General features: G+C 34.4%; 2 protein-coding genes across 2 annotated transcripts in view; both read left to right on the top strand.

The window, feature by feature from the left end:
* The first annotated feature begins 1939 nt into the window (after positions 1-1939).
* LOC144194840 (trans-1,2-dihydrobenzene-1,2-diol dehydrogenase-like) lies at positions 1940-6266 on the top strand. The gene is made up of 7 exons (XM_077714173.1): positions 1940-2059; positions 2866-2977; positions 3045-3208; positions 3304-3556; positions 4342-4466; positions 4627-4777; positions 5488-6266. The coding sequence occupies exons 1-7, from the start codon at positions 1970-1972 to the stop codon at positions 5595-5597; spliced, it is 1005 nt and encodes a 334-aa protein (XP_077570299.1). The 5' UTR covers positions 1940-1969; the 3' UTR covers positions 5598-6266.
* Positions 6267-6665: 399 nt separating this feature from the next.
* The window catches only part of LOC144194841 (trans-1,2-dihydrobenzene-1,2-diol dehydrogenase-like), an 11578-nt gene continuing 2105 nt past the window's right edge, over positions 6666-16138 (top strand). Inside the window, exons 1-6 of the mRNA XM_077714174.1 lie at positions 6666-6914; positions 7906-8017; positions 8101-8264; positions 8370-8622; positions 9133-9257; positions 9417-9567. Coding sequence (XP_077570300.1) covers positions 6825-6914; positions 7906-8017; positions 8101-8264; positions 8370-8622; positions 9133-9257; positions 9417-9567 — 895 coding nt within the window. The 5' untranslated portion in view covers positions 6666-6824. The remainder of the gene's footprint in view (positions 6915-7905; positions 8018-8100; positions 8265-8369; positions 8623-9132; positions 9258-9416; positions 9568-16138) is intronic.

Here is a 16138-nt window from a genome sequence, read left to right as displayed (position 1 = left end):
CTGGGTTGGCTGTTTCTACTACAGTAATTACTTGTTTGTCTAATATAATATAAGGTAATTTACAGGTATTTCACAATTGGCATCACATATTTTATAGGTAGATTGCTTAAGTAAAAAAACAAGACTATTGTTTGATTAAAAGTGATTTGTGTTGACAAAACCCAATATATTTACTTCATACTTGGCCATTTTTAAAAAGTATTTCAACAATATCTTAACTTATTCTGCATTCCTCCTTTGTAACTTAAACTTTTTAAATTGCCCAACCCTATTTTTTTATTGACTGTCAATTTCCTTCAGGCTAAGTCAACTATAATTTTAAGATGGATCAGGGCCAATAAAAAGTGGTTCAACCTATCCTAAAGTTGTGTAATACACTTTGCTGGTAATTGAGGTAAATTAGAATAATTACAGAAAAATGGAGTATCAGGTAAGATGAGGTCATTAAGAAAAGGTATTTAACCATCTTTCTCATTGGGAGATAATTATTTAATGACTTAATATAAACCATATTACAGTATATTTAACCTTAGTTTATTTTCGGGATTTGTTGTGGTTTGGTTTTTGTTGCTGGTTTTGCTGATCCAGACAGATTTTCTACTTTGACCTATGTTCATCACACAACAAGGGAGAAATTCTTCCCGTGTTAAAGCCCAAAGTTATCTTTTGAAATGTCATAATAATCCAAATCCTTCTCGCAGAAAGGGCGCTAATACTTTGAGACTGACAGGCAATGTGGACCTGCTCATCTGGCAGCCAGATAACCTTCCATGAAAAACTGTCATCTTATAAGCATGATTTCCTATCCTTTGCCAACCTTCTTGTTGCCCCATTTTGAGCATCCCTCAATGATGAAGCTTTGAAATCAGACACGCCAATGGCTTTTCTCCTAATTCCCTAATTGAACCCTTTTTGCAACAATATGTTTTTATTCTTCAGAAGAAGCGGTGAGATGATGGTGACAAATGTCTATGTCATCAGCACCTTCTCCAAATAATGCTTCCACGTGTGGCCCAGTGGTGCTCGGACGTTTGGTCGCCGGTCTTTTGGTCGCCGGTCTTTTAGTCCCCAGTCTTTTGGTCGCCGGTCAAATCATGACAGAGAGTTTAGTGTTGAAGCCAGCTCTCAAAATAATACTCATAAGATATAGTTTAATATCTAAGAGAGAGAGTTTAATATCTAAGAGACAGAGTTTAATATCTAAGTACATTTCATCGGCGACCAAAAGGGACCAAAAGACCGGCGACCAAACGTCCTGTCACAGGCCCAGTAAGGGGTAAGTTCAAGTCAGACTAATTCATAAATGTATTTATAAAAATGGTTCGATAGATAGACAGCGTTGACATGCTTTGGGCATCTATGAGGAAACCGGAGCACCCGGAGAAAAACCATACAAACTCCACACCACCTGAAATCAAACCCTCGACCCCAGAACTGTGAGACCGTAGCTGAAATGGACTAATGAATGAAGCAAATTGTGTATGTTTTGATGAAATCAGCCAAACAATTGGGCAATAGAGTTGATAAATATAACTGATTTGATTGGGTGAGTTCTAGATCCGCCTGATGTCCGCCCACAGAATTTGATAAGAGAAAATGACGAAATGTATTTCATTATGCAATGCGGACAAAAGTGTTAAAATTATGTAATACAGATGCTTGTATTTCTATGTTAAAAATATTGATGCTTGTTCAGTGCTGGTTTAGAAAAACACACAAATCAACCAGATATCTTACATATTTACATATAGATATTAATTCATAATAAATATAAATGCGTTTATTGATATGTCCTGTCCATTATCATATAAATCAAATACATAATGAGCAAAAACAAAAGTAATGTGATGAGTAAATTCATAATTTCAGAACACAAATTTCCCAATATGGGATGAATAAAGGTTAATCTGTTGTAATGCTACCTCCTATCGATATCATGTGGCAATTACAGGCATTGTGACGTCAAAAGATGGCGACCAAATGGGGAATCTGTAGTGCAGGCAAAATCAGCAACGATTTCACGGTGGCTCTGAGATCTCTTCCATCTGAAGACCACCAGGTATCTGAAAAAATGCAGCCGGTGAAACCCCTGATTTTATCCCCAAAAACGTTTACGCCTCGTGACTTCTTTATTCAAGGGTTTCGCTAAATGTTTGCACAGGGACGAACGACCGGTCCAAAGCTCAAAACTGCAGCCACGTGTTTATTTGCCTTGTTATTTTGCCTCCAATATTTATTTACTCTTTAAAGTGCGCTCCAAGGACGGTAATATCGTATTATTTCGTTCAACAAAGTCTTTGATCGCAGGTATCTGTGTATGTCTAATGTGCACTGTGAGCCAACAGTCAACAGTCGGCCATTTTGGGCCGGGGCCTAACATTTCATTGCATCTCAGAATATGTTGTAATTTAATATGACTGCATTATTTAACATCAGGTTTTATTGTAAAATTCTGAGATCCAGGAAATGTAATGCTTTGTTAAAATATATTGGATTTTTTCCAAAATCCACCTAGAATTATTGCCACATGAATCTGTTTTTATGGATAAACTTATTCAAAAATCCATCAAAAGTTTGGTTATTTGAGTGTTTTAGTAGAGAAAATCATCATATATTACCCTTCTTCACTAATGAGAGAATTCCCCGATGTAAGGTGGTCGCCTTAAGATATCGACAAGTGTGGTAACCTTGCCAAAACTGATCTATTTTCCCCCAAATTATCAAAAACCCTGAAACCGACAGATTACAGTGCATTTCCAAGAGATTAGGTTAATATAAAAGCAAATTGGCTGAATGAATGGAAATCTCAACACTTGCAGAATACCTGATAATAAATAATAAATATATTTTCATTCATCTTAACAGGTAGTGGCTGTCGCTGCCCGGAACTTGGAGTCAGCGCAAGAGTTTGGTAAAAAGCACAGCATCCCTGTAACATATGGAAGCTACGAGGAATTGGCCCGAGATCCAAACATCGGTCTGTGAGCAAAATTGGTTAAAATTCTGTGACCAGGTTGTTATAAAAAAGTTGTGTATTTCTCTAGATGTGGTTTACATTGGTGTGATCCACCCATACCACCTGAAGGCATGCTTGCTCTTCATGGATGCCAAAAAAAATGTCTTATGCGAGAAACCTCTGGCCATGAACGCCAAAGAAGTGAAGGAGATCGTGGCATCGGCTAAGAGGAATGACGTCTTCCTCATGGAGGTGATTGCCATCTAAAATTTGAACCGTGAACAGTTGTACCGTTATATCAATCATCACAAAAAAAGGCACCCAAATCCAACATTTTTCTGATCCAGGCAGTATGGAGTCGATTCTTTCCAGCCTCAGTTGAGATCCGACGGATGCTCGCTCAGGGCGAGGTGGGCCAGGTGAAAATGGTTAGGGCCCAATTTGGCCAATCCCTCATGCATCTGCCGAGATCGATGGACAAGGAGCTGGGAGCGGGAACCATGCTGGACCTCGGTATTTACCCATTGCAGTTTGCCGTCATGGTGTATGGCGGAGAAATGCCAGAGAAAATCACTGCCGTGGGGGTCTGTACAGAGACTGGTATGTGAATTTATTATTTGTTGAAAAATTGTTCCCAAACACACAACCATAGCGTCAACTTGATTTCACGTGGGCCGCACCATTTTAGATATAATATTTAGATATTATTTTTTTTATAAATGGATTAAAAGAACTGGATTAAAATCCCTGAATATTCAATTTTTAATAGATCTAAAACAATGTTTATTTTAGCGTATTTTTAATATCTTTTTAGATTTAAAGAAAACATATTTTTGAACTGAAAACAGAAAAAAATATTTAAAAATTACAGTTATTGATTTAAAAGGGTTAAAATCAGGAAATTTAATATACATCAATACGCTTCATTTTAATTTGATCCTAAAATGGAAAGCACTCATGATTTACTTTCCCAGGCCACACAAAATGATGCGGCGGGCCAGATTTGGCCCCCGGGCCAACACTTTGACACGTCTAATATCATAGATAGTTATTTATTTTAAAAATAAAAACATACATAAAACCGAAAGAGTGTGCAAGCCACACGGTAAAACAGTTTAACATAGCAACGGTCACACTCCAATTGGCAATTCATACGATTAAATATTTTACATATTTATTGTGAATAAAATCCACCTGTGTCTTAAATGAGGTTAACTTTAATCACTTGTCTTTCCGTGCGAAAGCATTTTTGAAAGTGCCTCAGAATCTTTTCCGTGGCAAACTTCCAAGTCGTGCTTATTACATAAAATCTAAAAGGACAAAACCTGATTTTAATTTGATGTTAGCACAAATGACCTATTTTTCTATTTTATGTTTATTTACAGGTGTGGATGAAACCGTGGTGGTCACACTGATGTTTTCTAAAGGCCGCATGGCCGTCATCACAAGCTCTTCGGGTCTGGAACTGGACAATGACGCTGTTATCGTGGGTACCAAAGGCCACATAAAGGTACCACGTCCACCCTTGCTAAGACTTCATTTCAAACGTGTTTGGAATATTTTGCTCTATGCATTCGAACTGGAAATACAAGACTTAGTAATTAGAGATGAATGCTCACATTAGTAGTTTATGACTGAAAAGGTCATGACATAAATTTTCTGTTGCTTAGATCCCTGCTCACATGTGGTGCCCCACCTCCATGGTTGTCAATGGTAAAGAGAGTCATTATCCTCTACCAGAACCCGACTTGCCTCTCAATTTTCTCAACAGCACGGGAATGCGTTATGAGGCGGAGGCGGTGCGACAGTGTTTGCTCAAAGGTATCATGACAAACTCCCAAGTTCATTTGAAGCAATCAATTATACATTTTAACTGAAATAAACTGTCCCTTTGCCTGAGAACACACTTCTCAAATGCAACATTTAGCCAAATACAACCATATATTTGTAGTTATACTCATTTTCAATTAGATACAGTCACAGCTATTTTATTAAATAACTGTTAGGAGTGCTGAAATCAGATTTTTGCTTAATGCTTTCATAACCAATTGCATTCATTTGGGATTATTGACTGATTAGAAATGTTCGTTAACCAATTGTCAGACTGTTGTGCCTAATATAGTGGCTGGTGGGTGTATATATACTGTATTTTCACGACTATAAGGTGCACATAAAAGTCTTAAATTTTCTCCAAAAAAGACAGTGCGCCTTATAATCCATTGCGCTTCATATATGGACCAATACTAAAATTGTTATCACGATAAAATAAAATCAATCAGCTTTACGAAGCATAGAAGACAGCATTGGAATAGTAACGCTAGCCACTAGCTAGCTACTATTTGCCTGGCTGCGTCTATAAATGCGTCCTTTGTGTGTGTAAAATACAGAAATAGCACTCGGTACTGACACCGAGGCTAAAAATACGATGCGCCGTATAGTCGTGAAAATACGGTATATATATTTTTTTTATGGTGAGTACTGTTGTTGAATTTTTCTTTATTTATGCACTGCATTTTTTTCCACCACTGCAGGGCTTAAGGAGAGTTCTGTAATGTCCCACCATGACTCTCTTTTGCTGGCCAAAATTGAGGATGAAGTGCGTCAGCAGGTGGGCGTGGTCTACAGCCAAGACACACGCTAATGGCAAAGGAGCTCCCAGCAATAGTTGAGGGATTTTTGGCATCCAAAGTGAGGTAAAGTTAGGAGTTTTCTTCTGAAATACATTTCATTTTTTCAATCCAAGAGTAGCAAAAAATTACCTTAAAAATATTTTTGGACGAGAAATAATTTTTTCGCCAATATGACGTCCAATCAGCAGGTGTAATATTTTTCAAGGTCTCTACAAAGAAGGAATTATTATAGTTGTTATTATATTTATGATTTTTTTAATTCTCACTTAGAGATTTACATAGATAATTTATCCGTGACGGATATCAATTTTTTTTCGAGGTTATCTTCGAGAGATTCAATGTAATAGTAATAGATTATTTTTGAAACCATTGCCAAATAAAACTTGATGAAGTAAATTGTTTTTTTTTTAAGTTAAGAGTAATACTACAGTTTTTTCAATTTGTATTAATTTCTATATGTATATTGTATTCTGAATATTTAATACGGCATTTGAAAATTGCCAAAACATTAAACCTTATCACTTCCATGTAAACGTTAGTATGCAGATTAGAAGGCAAATTTAACGACATAATCACTGTTTACTTTCTGTCACATTTCTCGGCATCCTTCCCTTTTATTTCCGATGAAGACAAAACATTTCACGTTGAATTAAAACATGTCAAGTCTTGTTTAGAAATGATTGACAACAAGTGTAAGCCTTGTTATTTTTACTGCATGATGGAAATGAGCATACACTTGTGGCTCAGGGTATTTTTCCACTTAGCAGCTTTTTTTGCATTGCCGGATGTTATGTAAGTTTTCTTGCGTGTAGTTTGACTCTGCAATCAAAACCCCCTTTTTTGCCACCCTCCTACTTTTTTTTGTTTGTTTAACCCTTTATCAACATACCTTTTCACATTTTGTGCATTTATATATGTATATACTCCATATATACACTGTGCATAGATTTTTACTGGATGTATACATTTATATTAGGTCTATTAAAAACGACAATAACAACACAATTTACGTGAGGTGTACAAATGGAAAATCCCCAAACATGTGATGAAGTGGGCATGAAATAAGAGACTTTCTGACGTTTGCAATCAGCAACCCAATTGAATCGTATGAAAGCAGATCACATTGGCGGTCAACTGGAATTTCCTGTTGTGCCAGACTGGATGACACGCTCACTCATAAGTCAAGAGTTTTTTGTTGCAGCCCCTTAGTTTTGGAAGGCACTCAGAACATCTCCAACATGGCAACCAGGTGGGGAATATGCAGCGCCGGCAAGATCAGTCATGACTTCATGGTGGCGATGAAAACACTTCCACCCGAAGACCACCAGGTAAATCTTCATGTTCTGATACTCATTTTAAAAGTATTATTATGATGGGTTTTTTTTGCATTTTTTGCCAATTTGTTAATTACTACTATGAGCAAGTTTAAACTTGTTGTTTAAGTGTGCACTGGTACTTAATCTTGATCTCTAGGCAATTTAAAATTTGTTTCCATAATTTAATTAACACTCTGTTAGAGGACCTGTCAAAATATTTCCCCATCGTGAAGAATGCTTTTAATTCTAGTGAACTCTTGATCACTTAAAGCCATTGCAAGATTGTTCATTCATATTTTTAATTCTAATCGCTTTAATATTTTTTGCATAATGGAGTGAATGACAACAGTGCAATTTTGCATATTGGATCATTTTTTATTAATAATTATAATCAGGGCTATTCATGGCTATTTGTTAGGCATGATATGGTGTGTTTCTGAAAGAGACAAATGTTTATTTTTTGCTATATACGATGATATCACAAAGTACAAAGCATATGCTGAAAGTGAAATTATTGCACCGTTAATTAAACAAAAAACATTGAAGTCAAAGCATTTGTATTTTTAGATTTTGATGGAAAACTCAGTCATAGTCATGTTCATTTCGAAAACTGGCTATGAGCTAACTTAGTTTCTAGTTTGTTTGTTTTTACATCAAAACTTGAAAATTACAGTCAAATAAGTTAAGTTGAAATTCCAAATTCTGTTGACTCTTTGGAAAGAGGTTTATAATGCAATTTCCATAATTATGTTTAGAATCCATGCATTTTGATACAATATATACATTTGAATTCTGACAGTTTTAGATTTATAGAAAGCAATGTTCAAAACGAACATGAATAAATTCCAAGTTCAAGTCTCAGCCCAAACATAATTCCAATGCAATGAGAACATGTTGGTGTCTTTTGCCTTTGCTTTGAGGTCCCATTTAATCTTGAAGCTGATTTTAAATCTGGAAGAAATGGCTTTAAAATGAATTTTAAGAATATTTTTGACAATGCCAGGCTGTTGCTGTGGCTGCACGAAGCTTAGAGGATGCCAAAAAGTTTGCCAAAAGGCACAATATCCCTCAAGCATATGGCAGCTATGAGGAGTTAGCCAAAGATCCAAACATTGGTAGGTGTTTTCATTTTTTTTTCTAAATGGCTCCACTATGTGCTTTGTTGGCATGCATTCCACTCACGACTCTTTGTGTGCAGATGTTGTGTACATCGGCACGATCCAGACCAATCACCTGAACTCCTGCTTGCTCTTCCTGAACGCCAAGAAGCCCGTCCTATGCGAAAAGTCCTTGGCCATGACGACGAAGGAAGTCAAGGAGATCTTGGCCTGCGCCAAGAAGAACAACGTCTTCCTCATGGAGGTAATGTTGCCAAATCAAAGTTAAACTGCACATATTTTGCCTGGAGAATCTTCTTTCTAGAAGGCAGACATAACTACAACATACTGTTTTTATTTTCTTTTCCAGGCCATTTGGGCTAGATTCTTCCCAGCCTACCGAGAGGTCAGACGACTGATTGCTCAGGGAGAGATTGGCGACGTGAAGATGGTCCGGTCCGAGTTCGGTCTGTCGGTGCTTCCTCTGCCAAGGTTGGAACTGAAGGAACTGGGCGGAGGAGCGCTGCTGGACATTGGCCTTTACCCTCTGCAGTTCTCCCTCATGGTGTACGGCGGGGAGAAGCCCGAGAGTATCAAAACCGAGGGTGTCATCCTAGATACAGGTAATGTGGCGTGATTGGATGTTTGGTTGCTGGTCTTTTGGTTCTGGTCCCTGTTGGTCGCCGTTTGGGTTTAAGGGTTAGGGTTTAAGGGTTGGGGTTTAAGGGTTGGGGTTTAAGGGTCGGGGTTTAAGGGTCGGGGTTTAAGGGTCGGGGTTTAAGGGTCGGGGTTTAAGGGTCGGGGTTTAAGGGTCGGGGTTTAAGGGTCGGGTTTAAGGGTCGGGTTTAAGGGTCGGGGTTTAAGGGTCGGGGTTTAAGGGTCGGGGTTTAAGGGTCGGGGTTTAAGGGTCGGGGTTTAAGGGTGGGGGTTTAAGGGTGGGGGTTTAAGGGTCACGGTATAAGGGTCACGGTTTAAGGGTTAGGAACCCTAATGCTAACGGCGACCAAAACGTCCGAGCACCGTAATGTGGGGATTTCTTTTGCTTAAATAGATGATGATAGCGGATGATTGGTCAGGGTGTCGGCCTCACAGTTATGGGGCCAAGTTCAGAAAATGATTTTTTTTTTCTCCAGGAGTGGACGAGACCTTGGTGGTGACCTTCAAGTTCACCAATAACAGGATGGCTGTGTTCACCAGCTCCTCAGGCCTGCAACTTCAAAATGATGCCATCATCGTGGGAACCAAGGGGTTAATCCGGGTATGTTTAAAACGGCTACACCTACTCAACTTGCACGCATCTCTTCTGACGTTCCCGACAATAGGTTTTTATACTTCTAGGTACCTTTGCGCTTTCAGAATGGTGCTAAACAAGTTTGTCTATCATTTCCCTTTGATCACGTCTGCTTTATTTGTTCAGTTCCCGACACACATGTGGTGCCCTGAGGTCATGGTGGTGAATGGGAAGGAAACCAAGTACCCGCTCCCGGAACCTCACTTGCCGCTCAACTTTGTTCACAGCACGGGGCTGCGTTATGAGGCGGAGGAGGTCCGACAGTGTTTGCTTAAAGGTACTAATACACATATGACTAAGTATGGTAAGGCTTTGTTACTAAACAAATGGCATAGTATAGTAAGGCTTTGTTACTAAACAAATGGCATAGTATAGTAAGGCTTTTTCTCTTTAAAAAACGACATAGTATAGTAAGGCTTTTTCTCTTTAAAAAACGACATAATATAGTAAGGCTTTTTCTCTTTAAAAAACGACATAGTATAGTAAGGCTTTTTCTCTTTAAAAAACGACATAGTATAGTAAGGCTTTTTCTCTTTAAAAAACGACATAGTATAGTAAGGCTTTTTCTCTTTAAAAAACGACATAGTATAGTAAGGCTTTTTCTCTTTAAAAAACGACATAGTATAGTAAGGCTTTTTCTCTTTAAAAAACGACATAGTATAGTAAGGCTTTTTCTCTTTAAAAAACGACATAGTATAGTAAGGCTTTTTCTCTTTAAAAAACGACATAGTATAGTAAGGCTTTTTCTCTTTAAAAAACGACATAGTATAGTAAGGCTTTTTTCTTCTAAAGAAGAACGACAGAGTATAGTAAGGCTTTTTCTCTTTAAAAAACGACATAGTATAGTAAGGCTTTTTCTCTTTAAAAAACGACATAGTATAGTAAGGCTTTTTCTCTTTAAAAAACGACATACTATAGTAAGGCTTTTTCTCTTTAAAAAACGACATAGTATAGTAAGGCTTTTTCTCTTTAAAAAAACGACATAGTATAGTAAGGCTTTTTTCTTCTAAAGAAGAACGATAGAGTATAGTAAGGCTTTTTCTATTTAAAAAACGACATAGTATAGTAAGGCTTTTTCTCTTTAAAAAAACGACATAGTATAGTAAGGCTTTTTTCTTCTAAAGAAGAACGATAGAGTATAGTAAGGCTTTTTCTATTTAAAAAACGACATATTATAGTAAGGCTTTTTTCTTCTAAAGAAGAACAATAGAGTATAGTAAGGCTTTTTCTCTATAAAAAACGACATAGTATAGTAAGGCTTTTTTCTTCTGAAGAAGAACAATAGAGTATAGTAAGGCTTTTTCTCTTTAAAAAACGACATAGTATAGTAAGGCTTTTTCTCTTTAAAAAACGACATAGTATAGTAAGGCTTTTTCTCTTTAAAAAACGACATAGTATAGTAAGGCTTTTTCTCTTTAAAAAACGACATAGTATAGTAAGGCTTTTTCTCTTTAAAAAACGACATAGTATAGTAAGGCTTTTTTCTTCTAAAGAAGAACGACAGAGTATAGTAAGGCTTTTTCTCTTTAAAAAACGACATAGTATAGTAAGGCTTTTTCTCTTTAAAAAACGACATAGTATAGTAAGGCTTTTTCTCTTTAAAAAACGACATAGTATAGTAAGGCTTTTTCTCTTTAAAAAATGACATAGTATAGTAAGGCTTTTTCTCTTTAAAAAAACGACATAGTATAGTAAGGCTTTTTTCTTCTAAAGAAGAACGATAGAGTATAGTAAGGCTTTTTCTATTTAAAAAACGACATATTATAGTAAGGCTTTTTTCTTCTAAAGAAGAACAATAGAGTATAGTAAGGCTTTTTCTCTATAAAAAACGACATAGTATAGTAAGGCTTTTTTCTTCTGAAGAAGAACGATAGAGTATAGTAAGGCTTTTTCTCTTTAAAAAACGACATAGTATAGTAAGGCTTTTTCTCTTTAAAAAACGACATAGTATAGTAAGGCTTTTTCTCTTTAAAAAACGACATAGTATAGTAAGGCTTTTTCTCTTTAAAAAACGACATAGTATAGTAAGGCTTTTTCTCTTTAAAAAACGACATAGTATAGTAAGGCTTTTTTCTTCTAAAGAAGAACGACAGAGTATAGTAAGGCTTTTTCTCTTTAAAAAACGACATAGTATAGTAAGGCTTTTTCTCTTTAAAAAACGACATAGTATAGTAAGGCTTTTTCTCTTTAAAAAACGACATAGTATAGTAAGGCTTTTTCTCTTTAAAAAACGACATAGTATAGTAAGGCTTTTTCTCTTTAAAAAAACGACATAGTATAGTAAGGCTTTTTTCTTCTAAAGAAGAACGATAGAGTATAGTAAGGCTTTTTCTATTTAAAAAACGACATAGTATAGTAAGGCTTTTTCTCTTTAAAAAACGACATAGTATAGTAAGGCTTTTTCTCTTTAAAAAACGACATAGTATAGTAAGGCTTTTTCTCTTTAAAAAACGACATACTATAGTAAGGCTTTTTCTCTTTAAAAAACGACATAGTATAGTAAGGCTTTTTCTCTTTAAAAAAACGACATAGTATAGTAAGGCTTTTTTCTTCTAAAGAAGAACGATAGAGTATAGTAAGGCTTTTTCTATTTAAAAAACGACATATTATAGTAAGGCTTTTTTCTTCTAAAGAAGAACAATAGAGTATAGTAAGGCTTTTTCTCTATAAAAAACGACATAGTATAGTAAGGCTTTTTTCTTCTGAAGAAGAACGATAGAGTATAGTAAGGCTTTTTCTCTTTAAAAAACGACATAGTATAGTAAGGCTTTTTCTCTTTAAAAAACGACATAGTATAGTAAGGCTTTTTCTCTTTAAAAAACGACATAGTATAGTAAGGCTTTTTCTCTTTAAAAAACGACATAGTATAGTAAGGCTTTTTCTCTTTAAAAAACGACATAGTATAGTAAGGCTTTTTTCTTCTAAAGAAGAACGACAGAGTATAGTAAGGCTTTTTCTCTTTAAAAAACGACATAGTATAGTAAGGCTTTTTCTCTTTAAAAAACGACATAGTATAGTAAGGCTTTTTCTCTTTAAAAAACGACATAGTATAGTAAGGCTTTTTCTCTTTAAAAAACGACATAGTATAGTAAGGCTTTTTCTCTTTAAAAAAACGACATAGTATAGTAAGGCTTTTTTCTTCTAAAGAAGAACGATAGAGTATAGTAAGGCTTTTTCTATTTAAAAAACGACATAGTATAGTAAGGCTTTTTCTCTTTAAAAAACGACATAGTATAGTAAGGCTTTTTCTCTTTAAAAAACGACATAGTATAGTAAGGCTTTTTCTCTTTAAAAAACGACATACTATAGTAAGGCTTTTTCTCTTTAAAAAACGACATAGTATAGTAAGGCTTTTTCTCTTTAAAAAAACGACATAGTATAGTAAGGCTTTTTTCTTCTAAAGAAGAACGATAGAGTATAGTAAGGCTTTTTCTATTTAAAAAACGACATATTATAGTAAGGCTTTTTTCTTCTAAAGAAGAACAATAGAGTATAGTAAGGCTTTTTCTCTATAAAAAACGACATAGTATAGTAAGGCTTTTTTCTTCTGAAGAAGAACGATAGAGTATAGTAAGGCTTTTTCTCTTTAAAAAACGACATAGTATAGTAAGGCTTTTTCTCTTTAAAAAACGACATAGTATAGTAAGGCTTTTTCTCTTTAAAAAACGACATAGTATAGTAAGGCTTTTTCTCTTTAAAAAACGACATAGTATAGTAAGGCTTTTTTCTTCTAAAGAAGAACGACAGAGTATAGTAAGGCTTTTTCTCTTTAAAAAACGACATAGTATAGTAAGGCTTTTTCTCTTTAAAAAACGACATAGTATAGTAAGGCTTTTTCTCTTTAAAAAACGACATAGTATAGTAAGGCTTTTTCTCTTTAAAAAACGACATAGTATAGTAAGGCTTTTTCTCTTTAAAAAAACGACATAGTATAGTAAGGCTTTTTTCTTCTAAAGAAGAACGATAGAGTATAGTAAGGCTTTTTCTATTTAAAAAACGACATAGTATAGTAAGGCTTTTTTCTTCTAAAGAAGAACAATAGAGTATAGTAAGGCTTTTTCTCTATAAAAAACGACATAGTATAGTAAGGCTTTTTCTCTATAAAAAACGACATAGTATAGTAAGGCTTTTTTCTTCTGAAGAAGAACGATAGAGTATAGTAAGGCTTTTTCTCTTTAAAAAACGACATAGTATAGTAAGGCTTTTTCTCTTTAAAAAACGACATAGTATAGTAAGGCTTTTTCTCTTTAAAAAACGACATAGTATAGTAAGGCTTTTTCTCTTTAAAAAACGACATAGTATAGTAAGGCTTTTTCTCTTTAAAAAACGACATAGTATAGTAAGGCTTTTTCTCTTTAAAAAACGACATAGTATAGTAAGGCTTTTTCTCTTTAAAAAACGACATAGTATAGTAAGGCTTTTTCTCTTTAAAAAACGACATAGTATAGTAAGGCTTTTTCTCTTTAAAAAACGACATAGTATAGTAAGGCTTTTTCTCTTTAAAAAACGACATAGTATAGTAAGGCTTTTTCTCTTTAAAAAACGACATAGTATAGTAAGGCTTTTTTCTTCTAAAGAAGAACGATAGAGTATAGTAAGGCTTTTTCTCTTTAAAAAACGACATAGTATAGTAAGGCTTTTTCTCTTTAAAAAACGACATAGTATAGTAAGGCTTTTTCTCTTTAAAAAACGACTTAGTATAGTAAGGCTTTTTCTCTTTAAAAAACGACATAGTATAGTAAGGCTTTTTTCTTCTAAAGAGGAACGACAGAGTATAGTAAGGCTTTTTCTCTTTAAAAAACGACATAGTATAGTAAGGCTTTTTCTCTTTAAAAAACGACATAGTATAGTAAGGCTTTTTCTCTTTAAAAAACGACATACTATAGTAAGGCTTTTTCTCTTTAAAAAACGACATAGTATAGTAAGGCTTTTTCTCTTTAAAAAAACGACATAGTATAGTAAGGCTTTTTTCTTCTAAAGAAGAACGATAGAGTATAGTAAGGCTTTTTCTATTTAAAAAACGACATAGTATAGTAAGGCTTTTTCTATTTAAAAAACGACATAGTATAGTAAGGCTTTTTCTCTTTAAAAAACGACATAGTATAGTAAGGCTTTTTCTCTTTAAAAAACGACATAGTATAGTAAGGCTTTTTCTCTTTAAAAAACGACATAGTATAGTAAGGCTTTTTCTCTTTAAAAAACGACATAGTATAGTAAGGCTTTTTTCTTCTAAAGAAGAACGATAGAGTATAGTAAGGCTTTTTCTCTTTAAAAAACGACATAGTATAGTAAGGCTTTTTCTCTTTAAAAAACGACATAGTATAGTAAGGCTTTTTCTCTTTAAAAAACGACATAGTATAGTAAGGCTTTTTCTCTTTAAAAAACGACATAGTATAGTATGGCTTTTTCTCTTTAAAAAACGACATAGTATAGTAAGGCTTTTTTCTTCTAAAGAAGAACGATAGAGTATAGTAAGGCTTTTTCTCTTTAAAAAACGACATAGTATAGTAAGGCTTTTTCTCTTTAAAAAACGACATAGTATAGTAAGGCTTTTTCTCTTTAAAAAACGACATAGTATAGTAAGGCTTTTTCTCTTTAAAAAACGACATAGTATAGTAAGGCTTTTTCTCTTTAAAAAACGACATAGTATAGTAAGGCTTTTTTCTTCTAAAGAAGAACGATAGAGTATAGTAAGGCTTTTTCTCTTTAAAAAACGACATAGTATAGTAAGGCTTTTTCTCTTTAAAAAACGACATAGTATAGTAAGGCTTTTTCTCTTTAAAAAACGACATAGTATAGTAAGGCTTTTTCTCTTTAAAAAACGACATAGTATAGTAAGGCTTTTTCTCTTTAAAAAACGACATAGTATAGTAAGGCTTTTTCTCTTTAAAAAACGACATAGTATAGTAAGGCTTTTTCACTTTAAAAAAACGACATAGTATAGTAAGGCTTTTTTCTTCTAAAGAAGAACGATAGAGTATAGTAAGGCTTTTTCTCTTTAAAAAACGACATAGTATAGTAAGGCTTTTTCTCTTTAAAAAACGACATAGTATAGTAAGGCTTTTTCTCTTTAAAAAACGACATAGTATAGTAAGGTTTTTTCTCTTTAAAAAACGACATAGTATAGTAAGGCTTTTTTCTTCTAAAGAAGAACGATAGAGTATAGTAAGGCTTTTTCTCTTTAAAAAACGACATAGTATAGTAAGGCTTTTTCTCTTTAAAAAACGACATAGTATAGTAAGGCTTTTTCTCTTTAAAAAACGACATAGTATAGTAAGGCTTTTTCTCTTTAAAAAACGACATAGTATAGTAAGGCTTTTTCTCTTTAAAAAACGACATAGTATAGTAAGGCTTTTTCTCTTTAAAAAACGACATAGTATAGTAAGGCTTTTTCTCTTTAAAAAACGACATAGTATAGTAAGGCTTTTTCTCTTTAAAAAACGACATAGTATAGTAAGGCTTTTTCTCTTTAAAAAACGACATAGTATAGTAAGGCTTTTTCTCTTTAAAAAACGACATAGTATAGTAAGGCTTTTTCTCTTTAAAAAACGACATAGTATAGTAAGGCGTTTTCTCTTTAAAAAACGACATAGTATAGTAAGTCTTTTTTTCTATAAAAAACAACAAAATATAGTAAGGCTTTAAAAAAAAGAAAGACAATGTATAGTATGACTTTTCCCCCTAAAAACTCTAGTTAGATTTCTGTCTGGTCAGTGGCCTAACTCATAAGTGCTTTACCCTTCCCTCTGGTGACCTGGGTTCAATTCCCACTCAGTGCACTTGTGAGCAGTTTGCCCTGTGATTGTCACAAGAATTTGGCACAGCCAGAATGTTGATGTGCCCCCAAC

Source organism: Stigmatopora nigra, chromosome 3 (assembly GCF_051989575.1).
Source record: "Stigmatopora nigra isolate UIUO_SnigA chromosome 3, RoL_Snig_1.1, whole genome shotgun sequence".
NCBI classification, from domain to species: Eukaryota; Metazoa; Chordata; class Actinopteri; order Syngnathiformes; family Syngnathidae; genus Stigmatopora; species Stigmatopora nigra.
Note: the sequence above shows the minus strand (reverse complement) of the source record. Positions and strands in the feature narration are given on the sequence as shown.

Coding starts and splice junctions, on each gene's coding strand:
- LOC144194840 (XM_077714173.1), top strand. CDS start 1,970: ATGGCGACCAAATGGGGAATCTGTAGTGCAGGCAAAATCAGCAACGAT. Junction 2,060..2,865: donor TTCCATCTGAAGACCACCAG/GTATCTGAAAAA, acceptor TCATCTTAACAG/GTAGTGGCTGTCGCTGCCCG. Junction 3,209..3,303: donor ATGACGTCTTCCTCATGGAG/GTGATTGCCATC, acceptor TTTCTGATCCAG/GCAGTATGGAGTCGATTCTT.